This window comes from Bombina bombina, chromosome 4, assembly GCF_027579735.1.
Source record: "Bombina bombina isolate aBomBom1 chromosome 4, aBomBom1.pri, whole genome shotgun sequence".
NCBI lineage: Eukaryota > Metazoa > Chordata > Amphibia > Anura > Bombinatoridae > Bombina > Bombina bombina.
The window spans coordinates 1,127,549,046-1,127,571,998 of record NC_069502.1 but is presented as its reverse complement, the minus strand read 5'-3'; the positions used below and the strand labels follow the sequence as shown (position 1 = coordinate 1,127,571,998).

The 22,953-nt window shown below is 38.5% G+C and overlaps 1 protein-coding gene across 1 annotated transcript in view; it reads left to right on the top strand.

Moving 5' to 3' along the window:
* USH2A (usherin) overlaps positions 1-22,953 on the top strand; it is a 2,188,359-nt gene that overhangs the window by 2,059,912 nt on the left and 105,494 nt on the right. The window contains exons 77-79 of the mRNA XM_053712759.1: positions 11,477-11,686; positions 13,173-13,411; positions 14,185-14,402. Of these exons, the coding sequence (XP_053568734.1) occupies positions 11,477-11,686; positions 13,173-13,411; positions 14,185-14,402 (667 nt within the window). The remainder of the gene's footprint in view (positions 1-11,476; positions 11,687-13,172; positions 13,412-14,184; positions 14,403-22,953) is intronic.

The window sequence follows — 22,953 nt, the reverse complement described above, 5'->3', positions numbered from 1 at the left end:
AACCCTGCCAAAATAAAAAAAACTAACACTAAAAAAACCTAAAGGTTCTGGCAGCTCTGTTTAAATCAGCCAATAGGATTTCAGTAGCTCTCATCCTACTGGCTGATTTGAAAATATCAGCCAATAGGAATGCAAGGTACCCCATTTTTAAAAGCATACCTTGAATTCAATTCTCAGTGTGCGGCGGTGATCGCACAATGAGGATCTCCACGCTGAATGGCTCTGCGGTCGTTGGTCTTGTTCAGCGGTCACCTCCGCTCCACAATGCCTTTGTCCTGGATGAAGCTAGAAGAGGTCCCTGTGCTGGAAGAAGATGTCCTCCAAACTTCAGGAACGGTGAGTACTTATTTGGGGGTAAGACTTCTTTTTTTTATTTTTTGGGGTGGCTTTTATTTTTAGATTAGGTTTCTTTTGGGCTGTAAAAGAGCTGAATGCCCTTTTATGGCCAATACCCTTACAAATGCCCCTTTAGGGACATTGGGTAGTTTAGGTTATTTAGTGTTATTTTTTTTATTTTAGGGGTTTTTTACTTTTAAGGTAAAAGAGTTGTTTAACTTAAGGCAATGCTCTACAAAAGGCCCTTGTAAGGGCTATTGGTAGTTTAGTTTAGATTAGGTGTTTTTTTATTGGGGGGGGGCTTTTTTTATTTTAATAGGGATAAGGTTTAATTTTTTTATTTTTGATAATTTAGTTTATTTTTTTATGCAATGTTAGACTTTTTATTTTTTGTAATTTTAGATTAATTTAATCTTAGTTTATTTTTAAAGTAATCTTATGTTTTTTATTTCAATTGTAAGTTAGTATTTAAATTTATGTAATTGGGGTTAATTTAGGGGGTGTTAGGTTAGGGGGCTTAGTAATTAACTTAGTTATTTGCATTGTTGTCAGGGTTTTTTCCCTGTTGTGTTTGCCATGTGCTGCTGGCAGCCATTTTACTCACCTCTCTTCCTGACTATAGTGCATTGTGGGGGATGCTGCTCATTTCCTGCACTTCCTTTTATGGCCAGACTGGTATGCATCATCCATGTGAGACATCACTTATTATTTAAAGGGCCTCTGTTCAGTATGCTTTGCCTTTGCGTTGTCTCAGAACTGTTTGTGAGAGCTCCTGTGTATTACCTGGCTGCCTGACGTCCTTCCTGGTTCCTGATCCCTGGCTTGTTCCTGACTCTGCTATTTTCCTGGTTCCTGATTCCGGCTCGTCTGACTATTTGCTTTGGCTCCTGACTTGGCTTGTCTGACTACCAGCTCTGGTTTTGACTCCTGGCTTGTTATTTGACTCGTGGTATTTTTTGCTATTAATAAAGGGGTGATTATTTTTGCCCCCAGTTGTGGGGGGTTGGCGGTTTAGGAGTTAATAGCTTAATTAAGTTAATTGCGATGTGGGAGTTTGGCGGATTAGGGGTTAATAGGTAGATTGCGATGTGGGGGGGATGGCGGATTAGGGGTTAATATGTTTATTAGTTATATTGCGATGTGGAGGTTGGCGGATTAGAAGTTAATATACTTTATTAGTTATTGCAGTGGGGGATGGCGGAATAGGTAGATTGCGATGTGGGGGGATGGCGGATTAGGGGTTAATATGTTTATTAGTTATATTGCGATGCGGGGGTTGGCGGATTAGGAGTTAATATACTTTATTAGTTATTGCAGTGGGGGATGGCGGTTGACAGGTAGATAGATACTGTGCACGCATTAGGTGTTTGTTAATACTTCCAGGATGTTACGGTGCTCACATTTTCAGCGAAAGGCTTGCTGCGCCTGCCTATGTGTGGCAAGGTGAAAATGGAGTAAAATGTCTCCATTTTAGCTGTGTAAGTCCTTGTGCTGAATATGTGATACCGACTTGCGACGCGGTTCTATGTTTATGGGAGTAAAATTAGCCGGTGACGGGTGAAATATACTCACCACATTTATATGCAGTGCCATATATGTGATAGCAATATCCAACTAAAAACTGGCGACGCCATATGTAATCCACCCCTTGTTGCTATTTACAGGTAGATATGAATAAACACATTGGTCAACATCATGAATAAGAAGCTATCCTATGTGATAGGGTTATTATCTACATTAAGTCATTTACATAAAGGCTGTTAAAGGTCTAATATTACTTAACTAAACCTGATTTATTAAAAATGTCATAATAGTGTCATATTGTCAAAGGAAACAATAAATCAACATTATTATTATTTTTAAATGTTACTAATTTTTGCCAAAATGTAATTAAAAAAACAAATAGATTGTGTTCTGTCTTCTTTATCGTGCTCAGTGTATACTTGTCTAAGGTAAGTTTGCAAACTTCTCCCATTGCACGTGCAAGCTGAGTACTTACATATAAAGAACATGTAGAAGAATGGGAAATGGTAGGGCTAACCTTTATAAAAAGGACATAAAAGTAAAAAATTAAAATGCTGTGTGTATGAGCATTTTGGTATTGTACTGTGCTTAACTAACTAAAGTCAGCTGGGAGCTAGCTGAGCACATCTGGTGAGCCAATGACTAGCAACATGTGTGTAGCCACCAATCACCAGCTAGCTCAATTAGTGCAAATCTCTTAAAATTGCATTCTCTGTCTGAAACATGTAAGTTTAAATTTGAATTTCATGTCTCTTTAGATATTGGAATAAAAAGTACTTTATTAAACATGCAATATTATATATGGCATATCTACATAGGTAAAACAAATAATGACTATAATGTCTCTGTAAGCCAACTGCAATTAAGCAAAGAAATATTGAAATTCTGTCATGTTTGTGACACTTAAGAACAGGATCTGCACCTTCCCCATTGGATTAAATACTGTCACAGTCCATCACTTCTTATTCCACCGCCAAGTTGCTAAGATTCCATGGCAGATCTGTATTTATAGATTTATTTATTTTTTTACAAATTTAAGGTAAAAAATACTCTCTGTATGTCATGCTGCAAGGATGCACATTTAATTCTGTTTCTTTTTAACACAGTACACACACATATATATTGGACCAGATTACAAGTGGATCGATAATCAACGCTCCCGCTCGAGCGTTAATTGCCCTCGAGCGTTGAAAATAAACATTTTTATTGTAAATATTTACAGTAAATATACAGGTTAAACACTTTATTAAATATGAATATTGCATATATACACATAGAAATACATAAATACATATGTATACACATACAAACATATATATATATATATATATATATATATATATATATATATATACAGTGGATATAAAACGTCTACACACCCCTGTCAGGTTTCTGTGATGTAAAAAAATCAGACAAAGATAAATAATTTCAGAACTTTTTCCACCTTTAATGTGACCTATAAACTGTACAACTCAATTGAAAAACAAACTGAAATCTTTTAGGTAAAGAGAAATAAAAATAAAAAAATAAAATAATATGGTTGCATAAGTGTGAACAACCTTTGATAACTGGGGATGTAGCTGTGTTCAGAATTAAGCAATCACATTCAAAATCATGTTAAATAGGAGTCAGTACACACCTGTCATCATTTAAAGTGCCTCTGATTAACCCCAAATAAAGTTCAGCTGTTCTAGTAGGTCTTTCCTGACATTTTGTTAGTCGCATCCTACAGCAAAAGCCATGGTCCGCAGAGAGCATCTAAAGCATCAGAGGGATCTCATTGTTAAAAGGTATCAGTCAGGAGAAGGGTACAAAAGAATTTTCAAGGCATTAGATATACCATGGAATACAGTGAAGACAGTCATCATTAAGTGAAGAAAATATGGTGCAACAGTGACATTACCAAGAACTGGATGTCCCTCCAAAATTGATGAAAAGACGAGAAGAAAACTGGTCTGGGAGGCTGCCAAGAGGCCTACAGCATCATTAAAGGAGCTGCAGGAATATCTGGCAAGTACTGGCTGTGTGGTACATGTGACAACAATCTCCCGTATTCTTCATATGTCTGGGCTATGGGGTAGAGTGACAAGACGGAAGCCTTTTCTTACAAAAAAAAAACATTCAAGCCCGGCTAAATTTTGCAAAAACACATCTGAAGTTTCCCAAAAGCATTTTGCAAAAGGTGTTCTGGTCTGATGAAACCAAAGTTGAACATTTTGGCCATAATTCCAAAAGATATGTTTGGCGCAAAAACAGCACTCCACTGCATATCACCAAAAGAACACCATACCCACAGTGAAGCATGGTGGTGGCAGCATCATGCTTTGGGGCTGTTTTTCTTTAGCTGGAACTGGGGCCTTAGTCAAGGTAAAGGGAATAATGAACAGTTCCAAATACGAGACAATATTGGCACAAAACCTTCAGGCTTCTGCTAGAAAGCTTCAGCATGACAACGACCCAAAGCATGCATCCAAATCAACAAAGGAATGGCTTCAACAGAAGAAGATTAAAGTTTTGGGATGGCCCAGCCAGAGCCCAGACCTGAATCCAATTCAAAATCTGTGGGGTGATCTGAAGAGGGCTGTGCACAGGAGATGCCCTCGCATTCTGACAGATTTTAAGTGTTTTTGCAAAGAAGAGTGGGCAAATCTTGCCAAGTCAAGATGTGCCATGCTGAAAAACTCATACCCAAAAAGACTGAGTGCTGTAATAAAATCAAAAGGTGCTTCAATAAAGTATTAGTTTAAGGGTGTTCACACTTATGCAACCATATTATTTTTTTTATTTTTTTTTATTTCCCTTTACCTAAAAGATTTCAGTTTGTTTTTCAATTGAGTTGAACAGTTTATAGGCCACATTAAAGGTGGAAAAAGTTCTGAAATGATTTATCTTTGTCTCATTTTTTTACATCACAGAAACCTGACATTTTAACAGGGGTGTGTACACTTTTTATATCCACTGTGTATATATATATATATATATATATATATATATATATATATATACATTTTTAAAAATGTATGTATCTCTATGTTAAAACTCTTTGCCTGCCTTTTTTTTCTGAAACCTGAGACCTCATATCTTTGAGCCTTTAACTTTTGTGTGCAATATTTTTTTTATATAATTTGTATAAGATGGTGTTATTATGAGTGTAAGTGTACTTTGTAATGTATTTTTTATGTGTTTTGTGCAACTTTTGGGCAAAATTACAAGTCGCGAGGCAAGTCTGTTTTTCGCAGTTTTGCGGGTAGTGGCTTTTTTGCATCTGGGGTTGCGCAGGTATTACAAGTTGCAAAATAACTTATTTTGCACGCGCATTGACACGCATACTTCAAAAAGCCAAATCCCGTGCGTGTTCACGTATTCCCCCATAGAAGTCAATGGAGAAGATACATTTAAAAAAAAAACCCACTAAAACCCTAATCTGTTGCGCAAAGCCCATGACATATTCTCCTTGAAAAGTGTACATAAAAATGTGAATATTTCATATTGTGAAAATGTTTTCGTAACGGAATATGTTCTATTTATGAGATGATTTTTGGACTGATAAATCTATTTATCGCGCGATATGTATATGATTATATATATGTCTAGATATCTCGAGATCTATATGCGATTATCTCTTTGAAAATCCCTCTAAGATAATGTTTAATGTGCCTAAGATTGTACTGTAAAATCTTTTCATTATCTCCATAGTTAAACATGTCTATACATATAAATCCATGTTTCTCTATGTATGTGTATGTATGTCAATGTAAAATCCCTGTGTCAGTTTTTTTTCTTCTAACACCCGAGATCTCCTATCTTTTAGCCCTTATAACTTTTGTGTGCAATATTTTTATAAAATAATTTTTATTATATAGTGTTAATATGAGTGTAACTGTACTTTGTAATGTATTTTTGAAGTGTTTTGTGAAACATTTATTTTGCTGAAAAATATTAACTACAGCTCTTCGAGCGCAGAAAGGATTGTTACGTAAAAGGAAATTGCACACGCAATCGTGATTTCTTAAGATTGTAATACATGTGCAAAAGGAAATTGATTGCGAAAAATGAAATTTATGCTTACCTGATAAATTTATTTATTTCTTGACACGGTGAGTCCACGGATCATCATCAATTACTGTTGGGAGTATCACTCCTGGCCAGCAGGAGGAGGCAAAGAGCACCACAGCAAAGCTGTTAAATATCACTCCCCTACCCACAATCCCCCAGTCATTCGACCAAAGGGAAAGGAGAGAAAGGAAGTAACACAAGGTGCAGAGGTGCCTGAGGTTTATATAAAAAGAAACTCTCTGAATACAGGGCGGGCCGTGGACACACCGTGTCAAGAAATAAATACATTTATCAGGTAAGCATAAATTTTGTTTTCTTTCTAATGACAGGGTGAGTCCACGTATCATCATCAATTACTGTTGGGAACCAATACCCAAGCCAGAGGACACAGATGATAAGGGAGGGACAAGACAGGAACCTAAACAGAAGGCACCACTGCATGAAGAACCTTTCTCCCAAAAGAAGCCTCAGCCGAGGCAAAAGTATCGAATTTATAGAATTTGGAAAAAGTATGCAAAGATGACCAAGTTGCAGCCTTGCAAATATGTTCCACAAAAGCTTCATTTTTGAAGACCCAGGAAGAAGAAACTGCCCTTGTGGAATAAGCTGTGATCTTCTCAGGAGGTTGCTGTCCAGCAGTCTCATATGCCAAGCGAATAATGATCTTTAGCCAAAGGGAAAGTGAAGTAGCCCTAACTTTTTGACTGTTGCGTTTCCCAGAAAAACAAACAAACAATGCAGAAGACTGACGAAAGTCCTTAGTTGCCTGCAAATAAAATTTTAGCGCTCGCACAACATCCAGATTATGCAACAAGCGTTCTTTGTGAGAAGAACGATTAGGACACAAAGAAGGTACAATGATTACCTGATTAATATTCTTTGGGCAGGAAACCAAACTTAGTACGCAGAACCACCTTATCAGAGTGAAAAATAAGATAAGGGGAATTACACTGTAAAGCAGAGAGTTCAGAAACTCTCCGAGCAGAGGAAATAGCAACAAGAAACAAAACTTTCCAAGATAACATCTTAAGATCTAAAGAATGCATAGGCTCAAACGGAGCCTGTTGTAAAACTTTAAGAACAAGGTTAAAACTCCATGGAGGAGTAACAGGTTTAAACACAGGTTAAATTCTAACCAAGGCCTGAAAAAAACGATTGCACGTCTGGAACATCCGCCAAGCGCTCATGTAACAAAATAGACAATGCTGATATCTGACCCTTTAGAGTACTTGCTGACAAACCCTTCTCCAGACCATACTGGAGAAAGGACAAAATCCTAGGAATCCTTACTCTACTCCAAGAGTATCCTTTGGAGTCACACCAAAAATTTATGCCAGATCTTATGGTAAATCCTGCGAGTCACAGGCTTACGAGCCTGAATCAAGGTCTCAGTGACCGACTCTGAAAATCCACGCTTAGGTAAAACTAAGTGTTCAATCTCCAAGCAGTCAGCTTCAGAGAAACGAGATTTGGATGAAGGAAGGGAACCTGAAGTAGAAGGTCCTTCCTCAGAGGCAGTCTCCAAGGTGGAAAGGATGACATTTCCACTAGGTCTGCATACCAAATCCTGTGAGGCCACACCGGGGCTATGGTGAATTACAGATGCCCTCTCCTGCTTGATTCGAGCGATGACTCTTGGAAGGAGAGTGAATGGTGGTATGCTAGACTGAAGTTCCAAGGAACTGCTAGAGCATCGATCAGAAATGCCTGTGGATCTCTTGACCTCGAGCCGTATCTCAGAAGTTTGGCATTCTGACAAGAAGTCATGAGATCCAACTCAGGCTGCCCCCACTTGAGGGTCAAGCTGGAAAACACATCTGAATGAAGTTCCCACTCCCCGGGATGAAAAATCTGTCTGCTCAGAAAATCAGCTTCACAATTGTCCACTCCTGTGATGTGGGTCGCAGAAAGACAGCAGTTGTGAGTCTCCTCCCACTGAATAATTCGGGCCACCTCTGTCATGGCCAAGGAACTCCAAGTTCCCCCCTGGTGGTTGATGTAGGTCACCGAGGTTATGTTGTCTGACTGGAATCTGATAAACCGGGCTAAGGCTAACTGAGGCCAGGCCAGAAGAACATTGAAGATTTCCCCCAGCTCCAAGTTGTTTATGGGCAGGACTGACTCCTCCTGGGTCCATAAGCCCTGAGCCTTCAAGGAGCACCATACTGCTCCCCAACCTAGAAGGCTGGCATCAGTGGTCACAATCATCCAGGAGGGTCTGCGGAATCAAGTACCCTGGGAGAGATGATCCTGAGAAAGTCACCACGGAAGAGTCTATTGATGCCTGATCTAGATCTACACGTGGAGACAGGTCCGTATAGTCCCCGTTCCATTGTCTGAGCATGAATAACTGCAGAGGTCTGAGATGGAACTGAGCAAATGGAATGATGTCCATGGAAGCCACCATCAGACCGATTACCTCCATACATTGAGCCACTGACAGGCGTGGAGAGGACTGAAGGGCAAGACAAGAGTCGAAAATCTTTCTTTTTCTGACCTCCATCAGAAAAATCTTCATTAACAGGGAGTCTATTATGGTCCCCAAAAATAGGACCCTTGTAGCTGGAACCAGAGAACTTTTTTCCCGATTCACCTTCCATCCATGGGATCGAAGAAAAGACAACAAGATCTCCGTATGAGATTATGCTTGTTGAAAAGGTGGTGCCTGAACCAGAATGTCGTCCAGATATTGAAGCACAGCTAAAAGAGCCCCCAGAACCTTTGAAAAAATTCTGGGAGCTGTGGCAAGGCCAAATGGAAGGGCCACGAACTGGAAATGATTGTCCAAAATCGCAAATTTTAGAAACTTGTGATGGTCTCTGTGAATGGGAACATGAATTTATGCATCCTTTAGGTCTATGGTTGTCATGAACTAACCTTCTTGTACCAAGGGAAGAATGGAGCATATAGTCTCTATCTTGAAGGATGGCACTCTGAGAAACTTGTTTAAACATTTTAGATCCAGGATTGGTCAAAAAGTTACCTCCTTTTTGGAAATTACGAATAGATTTGAGTAAAATCCCAGACCCCTTTCCTGAAAGGGAACTGGAATTATTACCCACAGGGTGGCAAGGTCCTTGACACAATGTAAGAACGCCTCTCTTTTTATCTGGTCTACAGATAATCTGGAGAGGAGAAATCTGCCTCTGGGAAGAAAAGATTTGAAGTCTATTTTGTATCCCTGGGAGACAATGTCCACCCCCCAGGGATCCGGTACATGCCTTCTTCCTCAGGCTTATGAGAAGGGACAATCTGGATAGCCAGAAATTGATCAGAAACCTTACAAACTGTTTTCTTAAATTTCCTTTTACGCCTTCCCTGCAACATGGGGAAAGCTGACAAGGTATTTCTGCAACAGGAGACACCTGCACAGTATTTGCCTGGGATAATGGTGGCTCATGGTCAAATATTTTATCTCTATAACTTAAAGTTCTCTCAATGAATGAGGAACAAAAAGGAACTGGTGGTTCCACCTGAGCATCAAAACATAACTGACAAGCAGCAACTTCGCCTGGGATAATGGTTTGAAAAGTCTCTTGATCCATCTTATGTAATAAATAAGGATAAAGTGTAAAAATTATTTATTTGAAAATAAAAAATAAATGTGTACTGTGTCTTTAAATAGAAATGTGTGTTAGCGCAACAAACCAAATAGACCTCAGGCTACCTATACACCTCAGTAGCGTTACTGAGGTGCCTACCTGTCCTGCAGATCATTTTCAAATACAGAGCAGCTACAGAGCCCTAACTGCCGAAAAAAAACGGCTTACAACAGTAATCTCCATGACTTAAAGTATAAAAACTACTTTAACACACTGAGCCACCATAAATCACCTCACAGTCTCAATGCCCAAACTGCCTAAAAGAAACCCCAAACATAAAGGTTTAATGAAGTCACATATTAAATAAGACAGCTTTTAGCTGTAACAAGTGCCAGCAATCGCCTTCAAAAGAAAATTAAAATGGCACTTACCTGAAAGTGCTGTCCAGCAGCAGAACAGCTCACCTGGTTTGAGAGGGTGCAGCACCTTGCATGGACCTGTGAAGCGAGAAAAACTGAGTAAACCTACTCAGGTTTTCTAGTTAGGGCAGCAGATTCTTGAGAAAACGCAGTGAGGATTTTACCTCACAAGTTCTTAAGTGCTCAAAAGCCACCACTGCCCTACTGAAGACTGATGTGGACTAGGCTATACCCCAGAAAAGAACAGAGTAAGCTTACTCTGCTAAAAAAAAAAAAAAAAAAAATCTTGATTGAAGAAAACCTCATCACCTAAACTTTACATCCTCCTTGCACTACAGGCAAAGAGAATGACTGGGGGATTGTGGGTAGGGGAGTGATATTTAACAGCTTTGCTGTGGTGCTCTTTACCTCCTCCTGCTGGCCACGAGTTATATTCCCCACAGTAATTGATGATGATCCTTGGACTCACCTTGTCATTAGAAAGACCATATCATGCGTGGAAAACCCATACCGCGTGACTTGTAATTTTGCTCTTTATGTTTTGCAAAACAGTTAACCAAAGCTCTGAAGTCATTGTAACCATTGTAGCATAAATCGCGATTGTGATCGCGTTTACTTGTCATACCAGTGGTAAACCTGACAAACACAAACCCCTGCAATAAATCCCATATCACTCGGGCACATACATTTGCACTCCCCTTGTAATCTGTCCCATAATGTGTTGCCCCATCACTCTCACTATAAGCAAATGGGCGTCTGACAAAATGGTGTATTAGAAATCTTGAAACAAAATCATGCAAAGCACTCTCTGGACTTCTGTAAAAGTTTTAAAATGTAATTCAAATTACATAAGCAATAAACATATAGTAATGTTTTAGGGGGAAATTTACATAACAATATATACCTTACTTCATAGTCCCTTTGTATATATAATATGTAAGCATCATACTGATGGGGTGAGTGTTAAATTACAGGGACTCTAAAGTCAAAAGTAAACTTTCATAATTCAGATAGAGTATGTAATTTCTAGAGACTTTCTAATTTACTTTCATTATCAAATTGTGCAGTGTTTTTTCTATGCGCACTTTCAGAGGAAGCTAATATTACTGAGCATGCCCAAGAGTTCACTGTGTATAGGTATGAATCTGTGATTGACTGATGACTGTCACATGATACAGGAAGCCAGCAAATTGAAGTCAATTTTAAAATGACACTTACATTCTTGCATTTTAAATAAAGATACCAAGAGAATAAAGAACATTTGATAATAGGAGTAAATTAGAAAGTTGTTTAAAATGTAATGGTCTATCTGAATCCCGAAAGAAAAAATGTGGGTTCAGTGTCCCTTTAATATTGCGTGCTCTATCTGAATCATGAAAGCTTAGTTTTGACCAAGTGGAATAGATCTTGTTGAACAAAAGTCTGTTCTTGCAAAGTTGAACTCCCCCATTTTTTGTTCTTTTATTCTTTCCATAGTAAATATATTGTTTAACAGTACCAGAGCTAAGGGCAAACAATAATGTATTGTTTATAAATGTGATTTTCACAACAAATATAGTTATATTTGATTATATGTCTCTGTTTTATTAATTAACGAAGCTATGGGCAGTAAATTCTGCTGGGAAAACTGCAAGCTCATGGACGTACTGCAAAACTGGCCCTGCGGACCCCGAAGGAATCCTTGCACCCACATTCAGCAATGTGTCTTCCACACAAGCGGTGGCAAACATACCTCCTCCAACACAACCAAATGGGATTGTTAGTTTATATAGACTATATGCCACAAACAATGATGGGGCCGATACTGTGGTAAGTGGAATCATGTTCATGAAATTATTCAATTACCTTTTGCTACAGAGAAGAGGCTACTTTATTCACAGAGCTGAGTTTGTATTTAAAGTGACTTGGTAGGCAAAAAAATGATATCATGTATATAAAAAGCAACATTTATACGTGTTAAAAATATATATTTTTCTATAAAAAAAGGTTAAAGGGACACTGAACCCAAATTTTGTCTTTCGCAATTCAGATAGACTTTCTAATTTACTTCTATTATCAATTGTTCTTCGTTCTCTTGCTATCTTTATTTGAAAAGAAGGCATCTAAGCTTTTTTGGGGTTTCAGAACTCTGGACAGCAATTTTTTATTGGTGGATGAATTTATCCACCAATCAGCAAGGACAACCCAGGTTGTTCATCAAAAATGGGCCGGCATCTAAACTTACATTCTTGCATTTTAAATAAATATACCAAGAGAATGAAGAAAATTTGATAATAGGAGTAAATTAGAAAGTTTTTTAAAATATCATGCTCTATCTGAATCTTGAAATAAAAAAATTGGGTTCAGTGTCCCTTTAAGTAAAAGCTGTTAAAATGTTTAATGTTAACCTAACAGGAGCAGTGGTGTCCAGAATTGAAATATAGGGAGCGTTTTGTGTGTAATGTTACAAAAAGAGGGGCGGGGGCTGTAATGGAAAAACGGTGCTGGGAGCAAAGTTGGCGGGTTGGGGAGTGATGTGGCAGTTTCTGTCCTCAGATGCTCCCAACTAGCACCAATTTCAGGATATTGATAATCAACACATGTATAATAATAATTGCATTTTGCCTAAGACAGCTAGATCTATGCCTAGAGCAGTATAATTACCGGTAGTGGTTGCTTGGAGGAGGCAGATTTCTAACATTTCTATATTAAATTGCTGATCTTATTATACAGGCACTTCACAGTGCACAAAGAAATTGCGATAATTTGTTGTTGTTATTATTATACTGTTGCTTGGATATAGCTGCATAGGGATTAAACACATAGTTAAACTCAACTCCAGAGCAGCAATGCATAACTAGGATGTAGCTGAACACACCTCTGGTGAGCCACTGATAAGAGGCATATGTGTGTAGGCACCAGTCACCGGCTTGCTACCAGTGCTGTACTCTTGCTCTGGAACTGAGATTGCCATATGCAAGCAACAGTGTAATACACAAATGCTTTATGTCCTTTATATGTAGTCAGAAATGTGCTCTTGCAACACTGACATGCTGCTCCAGATAAGGATGTGACTGGTGATTGGATCATACCTGAATATGCCTGCTAATGATTGGCTCTCTGTTCTTAGAATTATTTGGAGCAACAAAAGAATGTACCCGGTGCATGTTTAACCCACCTTTTTGCCCTTTTGCAAGGCCTAAACAAATAGTACAAAAAATATATTTCTTTTAAAATAGAACATGTGCTAATGAAACAGCATTGGAATTTTAACCTACAATGTCCTTTTAACTTTGAGTTCTCTTTTATGTTACAGTTGTCAGAAGGAACGTCCAATATGCAAATGATCTATGGTTTGAAACCTTTCACCAATTACTCTATTAGTGTGGAAGCCTGCACCTGCTTAAAATGCTGCAGTAGGGGACCGAGAGTTCAAATAACTACTCAGCCAGCCGCACCTTCTCAGCAGCCATCTCCACTTATAACAGATGTAACTTCAAGAGCAGTTTCTCTACACTGGAACAAGCCACAGTCGCCCAATGGTATTATCGAAAAGTAAGTGCTTATTGTCTCTGACATTTAAAAATCTGTTATAATTAATTAACCAAATGTCATATTTCACTCAAGAACATAATATATTAATCTAATGAAAATCCGTCCTGCTGTTCTATAGTGACATCTTGACTTTCTACGTCCTCTTGGGCATGTATTAAATACCTTCCTCTTTGTCATGCCACTATACAGTTTATCCTATTTGTAAAAATGTTTTAGAAAAAGTAAAATAAAATAAAACAAAATAAAAATATGCAAAAATGTGTTAAAATGTTTTATAGGAAGTTTCAAGGATTTTTTTTTTTTAGTGAATTTAAATAAAATAGCTTTTTGTACATTTTTATTGTGTTGCCTGTACTGTAAATCCCAGGTAGACAGAATGATATATAGATAAATAATAACAGACAGATAGTTAAGTAAATAGATAAAAAAAATATTTATCTGTATGTCTGTTTGTCAATCTGTCTCTCACATAAAAGTTTTTACCAAAATAATAATGATAAAATGTCACAATATATATTGTATTTTTCTAATATGATATAGCAAGAATCTTATTTGTATGTGTATGTATATATATATATATATATATATATATATATATATATATATATATATATATATATATATATATATATATATATAGATATACAGGCACATTTAAAATATTAACTGAAATAATAGGATAAAGAGCAATAGTAGCATATTCCTTCTTTCCATTTAGCACACTTTCCCCTAATAGCCATCCTATTTGATAACTTTTGTATTTACTTTTACAGTTATGAGGTTCACATACAAATCTCCTGCCCTCAACCAATACAAATAGTTCTTATGTTGTGTATGCCAGGACCAACTGAAGTGAAATGTGCTGGAAAAGATGAGAGTTGTAACATAACTGACCTGGAACCATATACAAATTACAGCATACGGGTGGTCTCTTTCAACTCCGTAGGTAGCACTGCTTCAGAGTGGATCAGTTGCATTACTCAAAAAGAAAGTAAGTGTTAAAGGCATTAAAAAAAAAGTAAAACAAAAATTGTACAAAGAAAACAATAATGACTCTGGTACTATGTTCTGTGATTGGCTGTAGCAAAAGGGGAGGGGGGAGTAGTCTGGAGGCTGCAAGTACAGGGTAAGTTTCCTATAAAATATGTATGAAGAACACATGCATATTTTAAACTCTTGACTGTACCACCATCCTCCTAGAGACGTTAAGGGGAAGTGAAATAATCAATTTCATGTCCCTTTAAGAATGCCAATTTGTTAGCTGTCTAAAGAGAGAAGTTGTATAGAGGTGATAGTGTTTAATAGCTATGTTTGCAAGATTAGATTGCAAGCTTCTTGGTTGTTTAGGCATATTCTGAAATAAAACCTGCACAATTCCTTTATGCAGGGATAGGCATTAATATTACATACAACTAACATCTGGTAAATGTCCTGATGCCCAATCCTCGGAAAGATCAGGTTTCTTATTATTGGAGCCTGTTTAGCAGCAGGTAATGTGTGTTGTGAAAATGCAGACATATTTATTAGTCTTGTGAGTTTTATACAGTTGACAGAGCAGTCATGTCATCTATGCTTAGTGTGTCAAACTTTTGCATCAATTTATACTTTGATTTCTCTGTATTTCTGTATTTTGATGTTTCTCGGATCTTTCACTCCTCAATAAACCTATTTTTCAGCTATTAAAGGGACAGTAAATACAGTGTAAGTTTAAGACATTTCTGTTGTATTGCCATAGAATAACATAGCCAAAGTGAAAATATGTTTAAAACAAATTAAAGGGACAGTTTAGTCAAAATTAAACTTTCATGATTCAGATAGTGCATGCAATTTTAAACAACTTTCCAATTTACTTTTATCATCAAATTTGCTTGGTTCACTTGGTGTTCTTTGTGGAAAGCTAAACCTAGGTAGGCTCATATGCTAATTTCTAAGCCCTTGAACTGGCTAATTTCTCAGTGCATTTTGACAGTTAGACACTGCTAGTTCATGTGTGTCATATACTTAACATTGTGCTCACTCCAGTGGAGTCATTTGAGAGTCTGCACTGAATAGCTAAACTGCATATCTGTCAAAAGAACTGAGATAAGAAGGCAGACTGCAGAGGCTTAGATACAAGGTAATCACAGAGGTAAAAAGTATATTAAAGGGACATAATACTCATATGCTAAATCACTTGAAACTGATGCAGTATAACTATAAAAAGCTGACAGGAAAATATCACCTGAGCATCTCTATGTAAAAAAGGAAGATATTTTACCTCACAATTTCCTCAGCTTCGCAGAGTAAGTTCTGTGTAAAAAGTTATACTTCACCTGCTCCCAGCTGCAGGTAAAAATAAAAAAAAATGAAGAAATGAACAGCAGCCAATCAGCATCAGCTGTGCTGAGGTCATGAACTCTTACTGTGATCTCATGAGATTTGACTTAACTCTCATGAGATTTCATAGTAAGCTTCCTTTACCTGATTGGTGAAATAATATGAGAGTTCACGAGGCTCATCCTTTCAGCTGTCCCAGGACAGACACACTAAAATGCTGCTTAGAAATCCTTTACAATGGGAGGTGGCTACTGAGGAACTTTTGAGGTAAATTATCTTTCTTTTTTACATAGAGATGTTTAGGAGATATTTTCTAGTCAGCTTTTTACAGCTATGCTGCAGCACTTTAAAGTGTTTAAACATTTGGGTATTATGGCGCTTTAATATGTGTTGGTTTTGCAAAACTGGGGAATTGGTAATAAAGGGATTATCTATCTTTTTAAACAATAACAATTCTGAAGTAGACTGTCCCTTTTAAGACCTTGTTTGCTGCAGTTGTTGGTTTTTTTTATTATTGCATCCCTCCACCACTTGCCATGTTTGGAGAAGTTTATTCGGGCTTGGGTCTGCAGACAAATCCAGTCATAGTCATTTAGTATAAAGTGAATTGTTTTACAGTAGTTATCTGCTGAAACCGGTTAGGGAAGGTTATGTATCACTGAGAAGTCACCAGGGTGCTTTCCCAACTTTGAGAATGATAAAATCCACAATTTTCAGTGCTGAATTACATAAAGTTAAAATAAATAATCCTATATTATAAAAGGCCAGGTATGTTTTTCCGATGCAGTCATGCGCAGGAGAGACTGCAGCACAAGACAAACATACCTGGTTGAAAGGATCAGTGTCCGGGCGAGAGGCGATTAGTGACAGACTGGAAGGCGCACGCGTGTCCGAGGGCGCAAGGCGATCAGTGAAAGGCTGAAAGGTGCGCGTGACGATCAGTGAGAGTGCGCGAGAAAAGGCGCAAGGTCATAAGGATCAGTGGCGCATGGTGCAATATGCACAAAGAAAAGGCCACGAGACAAGCTCATGACGACCAGCGCCGGGAGGGTTAAGAGGGAGGCAGGTGGGTGGCACCTCGCTGGAGTGGGGTGGGAGCAGGTGGGACCGCTACGCTACAAAAAAAATATGTTGACAGCGGCAGAGAGGGGGTATGAGGGAGAGGGGATCCGAGTGGATGGGGGGATCAGAGGGTAGGCAGGTTGGAGGGAGTTGGGCAGCTACAAACATACCTGGCCTTACACATTTTGGCCCGTGTAAACTGGCTTTGACTAGTGAAAGTATATTGCAAAGCTATTTTATTATGCATAAATAAACAGTTTACAGGCTAACCTTCTTATCCACTATTTCAGTTATCGCTGTTTCACTTAATCGCGGTCCGAATGTGTACAGTAAACATTCCTAATTTAAATTGTGCAACATTCTAGGTCATGTGATGAAATCTTGATTAGTCAGCCTGGGGTGTTAATCATCCCTTAGTCCAGTATATTCACACACTTCGTAGTGCAGTGCTTGTTTTTAAGTAAGAAGAAGAACGGTGAGTACATTGACATAGCTTTTATTATTATAAATGGTCTATTATTAGTTATTGTTAATGTCTTCTTGTGCCTAACTTACAAATTAAACTTTATCATAGGTAAGTACAGTATACAGTGTTAGCTACTGTCGGTAGTTTGTCATCCGCTGGGGGGCTTAGAACCTATCCCATGCAGATACGGGAGTCCTACTGTATATTGACCTTTTCACTATCGGGAATTTTAAAGAAAACTTGCTCAAAGTACTGGAGAATTATTAGCTTTTTAACTATCACTACATTTAAACAGAAATAAAGCCTTTGTTTTTTTGTTATTTAGGTATGAAACCTATACATGTATTTTTATTTTTTTCATAAAAAGAGCTTTCGGGGGATAACAGTTTCAACTACCTATTTAGTCACAGAATTATGAAATTATTGTAAATGTACCCAAAAAAGTAAAAAAAAAAAAAAGTATATAAAATACCAATTATCGCAGGCCCCAAAAACCTATAGCTTTCTAACTATAGAAAAACAATCTTGGCATCCTCTGATTCAGATGAGATCACACATATATTTTGCATTATTTTTTGATCACTTTAATGTTTTTATCTGCAGCTATATATACCATGTTATAAAATGATGCAATGGGGTAACTCATTTGTTATAGCAGAACTGCCCAAATTCTCAAAATTGATCCACAAAACTATATATCAAGTAGACAACCCAAGGTATCTCTCTAAGCCCATTTTGGCATATTTCATGATACCAGTTTGCAGTCAGATCCGAACATATAAAGAAAATCATTAACTTTTTCACAAACTTTGGGTTTCTCACTGAAATTATTTACACATAACTGGTGCAGTCATAAGAACAATGATTGTCTAGAATCCCCTGTGTTTAGAATTAGCAAAACTGTATCGGTTTACTATTGGTTTTGGTAATCAGAAGGTAACTAATTGCACCTGTGCACCACACTTCTGAAGGAGGGTTTTTAGACATATTATGGCAAAGGGTGCAGGGCCCATTTAGAATGACATAAGGGCTAGAATTCTAAAAATTGACCCCAAAACTGTAGGTAGGGCCCTCACTCCAATTTTTTTTCTTTATGTAGGGTGCCTCCCCATCCCTCCCACCCAAACATCTTTCCTGTACTGAAGGTCCCTTCCACCCAAGCATTATTGTATTAAGTGTCCCTCCCATCCAAACATCAGTGTGAGGGGCAATCCCTCACCCTCCCTCCCATCCAAACATCAGTGGAGGATGTCCCCACACTACCTCGCAACCAAGCATCACTGTGATGGAACGGAACCTCCCCCCTCCCTCCCACCCAAGCTTCATATGAGGGTAAGGTCACTCCCTCCCCCTCCCAGGAATAGGGAGGGTAAGGTCCCTCCCTCCCCCTTCTTAAGCATCATATAAGGGCATGTTCCTTCCCTCCCTCTCCCAAGCATCATATAAGGGCATGGTCCCTCCCTTCCCCTCCCAAGCATTATATGAGGGCTTGGTCCCTCCCAAACATCATATGAGAGCATGGTCCCTCCCACTCCCAAACATCATATGAGGGCATGGCCCCTCGCTCCCTCCCCCTCCCAAGCATTATATGAGGGCTTGGCCCCTCCCTTCCCTCCCTCACATCATATGAGGGCATGTCCTTCCCCCTCCCAAGCGTCATATGAGAGCATGGTCCCTCCCTCTCCCAAGCATCATATGAGGGAATGGTTCCTCCCAACCACTGCATCATATGAGAGGGCATGGTCCCTCACTGTCACCCCCTCACTGCATCAGATTAGAGGGCTGGTCCCTCCTCCCACCGCATCAGATCAGAGGGCTGGTCCCTCCCTGCAACCCTCCCACCACATCAGATCAGACCGCTGGTCCATCCTTCCACCCTCCCACCGCATCATAGCAGAAGACTGGTCCCTCCCACTCCCTACTCCCTCCACTGCTGTGCTGTCCACCCGCCTCCCGTTTCTCCTCCCACACCTCGTGCTCCAATTCCGTATGCAGGCAGATGCCTGTAGCTCAGAAACTCCAGCTCCTGGCTTTAACTTAACAGCCAAGATTTCTGTATATATGTCATGCGTACTGCATGATGTATATATATGTACGATTGGGTTAAGGGGTTAAAATCACAGGGTGTCTACTGTCCACTTAACATTATCCTTGTATAAATCAAGCCACTTACTTTGAGCTAGATTATGAGTGGAGCCCTATTTATCGCTCCCACTCGAGAATAACTCCGCTAGAAGTAAGCTTTTTGCGCAACTCAGAGCTCATATTAGAAGTTGAAAGTAAAAAGTTTTTCCTTACAAGCTAACCCGATGCACGCAAAAGCCAAACTTTCAATATCTTGATCACATTAACGTATTCCCCTATAGAAGTTTATGGAGCAAGAAAAGTGGAAAAAACACCCTACTCGCGCACAAACCAGGTCCCGTTTTCTCAAGTGCGCTAACCCGACATGAAAATATTAATATTTCACATTCCAATGTTCTTCACATAGAAGAATATGATTATGTATTCTTAAATACATATTTCTACACTATATCTGGTGGTATTTTGGTAAAATGTGTGTGTGTGTGTGTGTGTGTGTGTGTATATATATATATATATATATATATATATATAAAATGTATGTGTATGTATGTATGTGTGTGTGTGTATATGTAAAATTTAAATGCCAGGGTGCCAGCAGGTACGTATATAAATGAAGGAAGACACTCTCTGGTCTTTTAAGTGAATATTTAATAGATCAAGCGTGATGTTTTGGGGACACACTCCCCTGGGTCTGAGGAAGGGTAATGTGTCCCCGAAACGTCACGCTTGATCTATTAAATATTCACTTAAAAGACCAGAGAGTGCCTTCCTTCATTTATATATATATATATATATATATATATATATATATATACAGTTGTTGGGTGTATGCACTCTCACCATCACGCAACAGCAGCCAGGGTGCTATAAGCAGTTTCAATAGGTTCAAATATTAAGCACTCACTGGTCTTCAGCCGTCTGTGTTAAAGTATTTATTTATGCAACGTTTCGGGACAAAAAAACAGTCCCTTCCTCTGACAAATAACAGTGAAAAATGACAAACCTTTAAAGGCAAGTGAAACCCTCCCCTTCATCTCAGCCAATCCTGGCTGTCCGTGTGCAAAGACAGAAAGAAACAATGATTCTGATAGGCTAACAATGTGTTCATAGATCTAAAACAATAATATAATGTGAATGTACCCAATTACAAAAATAACTTGTGTATATCAATATTGCTGGGCTTGCAGGGAATCTTAATCCCATAAAACTTAATATATCGAACACCTTTATTATTGCAAACTCCAATTCTATAACTAAGGACCAATCACAATCAGATGGGGGACCTCACCCCCCCGATACTAGCCAATCAACAAGGGTTCATCCTAAGCCTCCACTTCCTGGAAGCCTCCCCCATGTACTATTGGTGGAGCAAGAAGACACATATAATTTACTGCACGATCACCAATCATGTATCTAAAGTACTGACTACACCCCCATCGTTCCGTTGTCATTAAGCCTTGACTCTATTGTATGATCAACAAATATAAACATCAAACCTATATCCCCACGATCTCTTCCTATCAGTATCATCTGACCGCAGAATGTAAAAGCCGATGGTAATACGTCCCTATATGGCACCTAATATAAGTATGTATCGCCAAACAATCTCATTTCACACACTGTTCTACCTGCCATTATCATAGCCTACCAATAAACTGTCACAAAAAGTGTTAACGATTACAGCATTATTCACGTTATATATATTTTACGATGTAAAACAGAGGGTCAAAAATCTCATATGCATAAATCTAAAGTAGGCTTGAAGTCCTACCCAATCAAATTGTTGTAAAATTCAGTGCCCTCCCTAGTAGGCTTGAATTTAGAAATCGAAACCCACTAGGTGATACAACGTACTCCTGTGTAACAAGGCAATGCTGTTATCCACATATACTTTGTGATTATTTACATCATGTGAACCAGGCCAACTTCAATTTTACTTACCCAAGTAACAACAAAACATCTTAACCATAAATGGAATATCCAATTAATTAAGAATTGGTACTAACTTTGATGGGCGTAAACACAACCCAATATCCACCAATCGCTGTGATTTGGAACAAATCTATTTGAACATGACAAGAACATGTTATTACAATCAAGATTGTGTATGCTATAAAAATATATAGCTATTCAAATCATGTTCAATCATATTAGCCACAATGTACATGTTCAAATTTATAACTAGTGTTGTAAATATACAACTTCCACTATTAAAGGTAACCTTTGTCACCCAATATGAACTCATGTACTCTCATTAAAACAAACATCCTGTGATGTATGTTTCACAATTGGAGCGGATATGTTTGGGTATGACTGGAATATAGTACCTTGATCAATGCTATATCAAGGATAGCCAATTCTTATCACTATTCCCATCCTGTTCAAACATACTAGCCACATTGTGCATGATACTATATTTTATTTTTTCAAGGATTATGAACTCTCATAGTAATTCTTCTCACTACTAAAGATAGCATTGCCACCCTGTGTGTACATTAAGTCCCCTCGGAGTAAGGGTTCCAAGTTCATAGATCCATCTAGCCTCCTTTTGTAAGAGGATCTTCGCCCTGTTACCACCTCTTCTGAGTTTGGGGACATGGTCAATAATCCGAAATCTTAAGTCCTTCACAGCATGTCCTGCTTCCATAAAGTGGCGAGCCACAGGTTGATCAGATTTCCCTTTATTGATGGCTGTTCTGATGCTCAATCGATGGTTGGCCATCCCGGTTTTCGCGTCATCAACAGTTTTCCCTGTATAGTACTTCCCACAGGGACAATTGAGTAGATAAATAATGTATTGTGTAGTGCAAGTTAGGAAGAACTTGATCTCGTATCTCTTTCTTCATTCAGGATGTTGGAAATGTGTACCTGCGATCATACTGTTGCACGTAACGCAACTTATACACCTATAACACCCTTTCTTCTTATTTAGCCATGTTTTCTGTTGTATGTCCGCTACATCCGTTTTCATCAGAGAGTCCCTGAGACTTCGACTCCTCCTGTATCCAATTCATGGGGCATTCCACCTGGTGAATGGTAGTGTTCGATCTGCCTCCAAGAGCTTCCACTCATCTTTAAGCGCTCTTGTTATTGTATTTTTATCCGGTGAGTAGGTCGTCACAAAAGTCATCTGTTTTGGAGGGTTATCTTCTTCTGCTTTCATTAAAGTAGGATCTGAAGCCAGGGTGCACATCTCCATTAGTGTTTTCTTATTGTAGCCCCTCTCAGAGAATCTCTGCATCATCTCATCAAGCTGTGTCAAACATTTAGTTTGGTCAGTATTGTTACGTATAACTCTTTGAAACTACACCTTAGGAATGTTGTTGATAAGATTTGGTTGATGCAAAATTGAGTTACGGTCAGTTTCTTTCCAAAACAATGTTGTTCCTAATCTGTCAGCTTCTTTGAAAATCCTTATGTCAAGATAGTCCACTGTTTCAGTACTACTAGTGTTGCTGAATCTGATAGTACCTTCCATCTCATTGAGACTCTGGATCCAAGCCTTTAGTGTGGCCTCCCCATCCTGCCATAAGAGGAAGAGGTCATCTATGTAACGGCAATAATATTTGACCTCATGTTTCTCGAAGATCCTCATCTGGTTAACTTCATAATC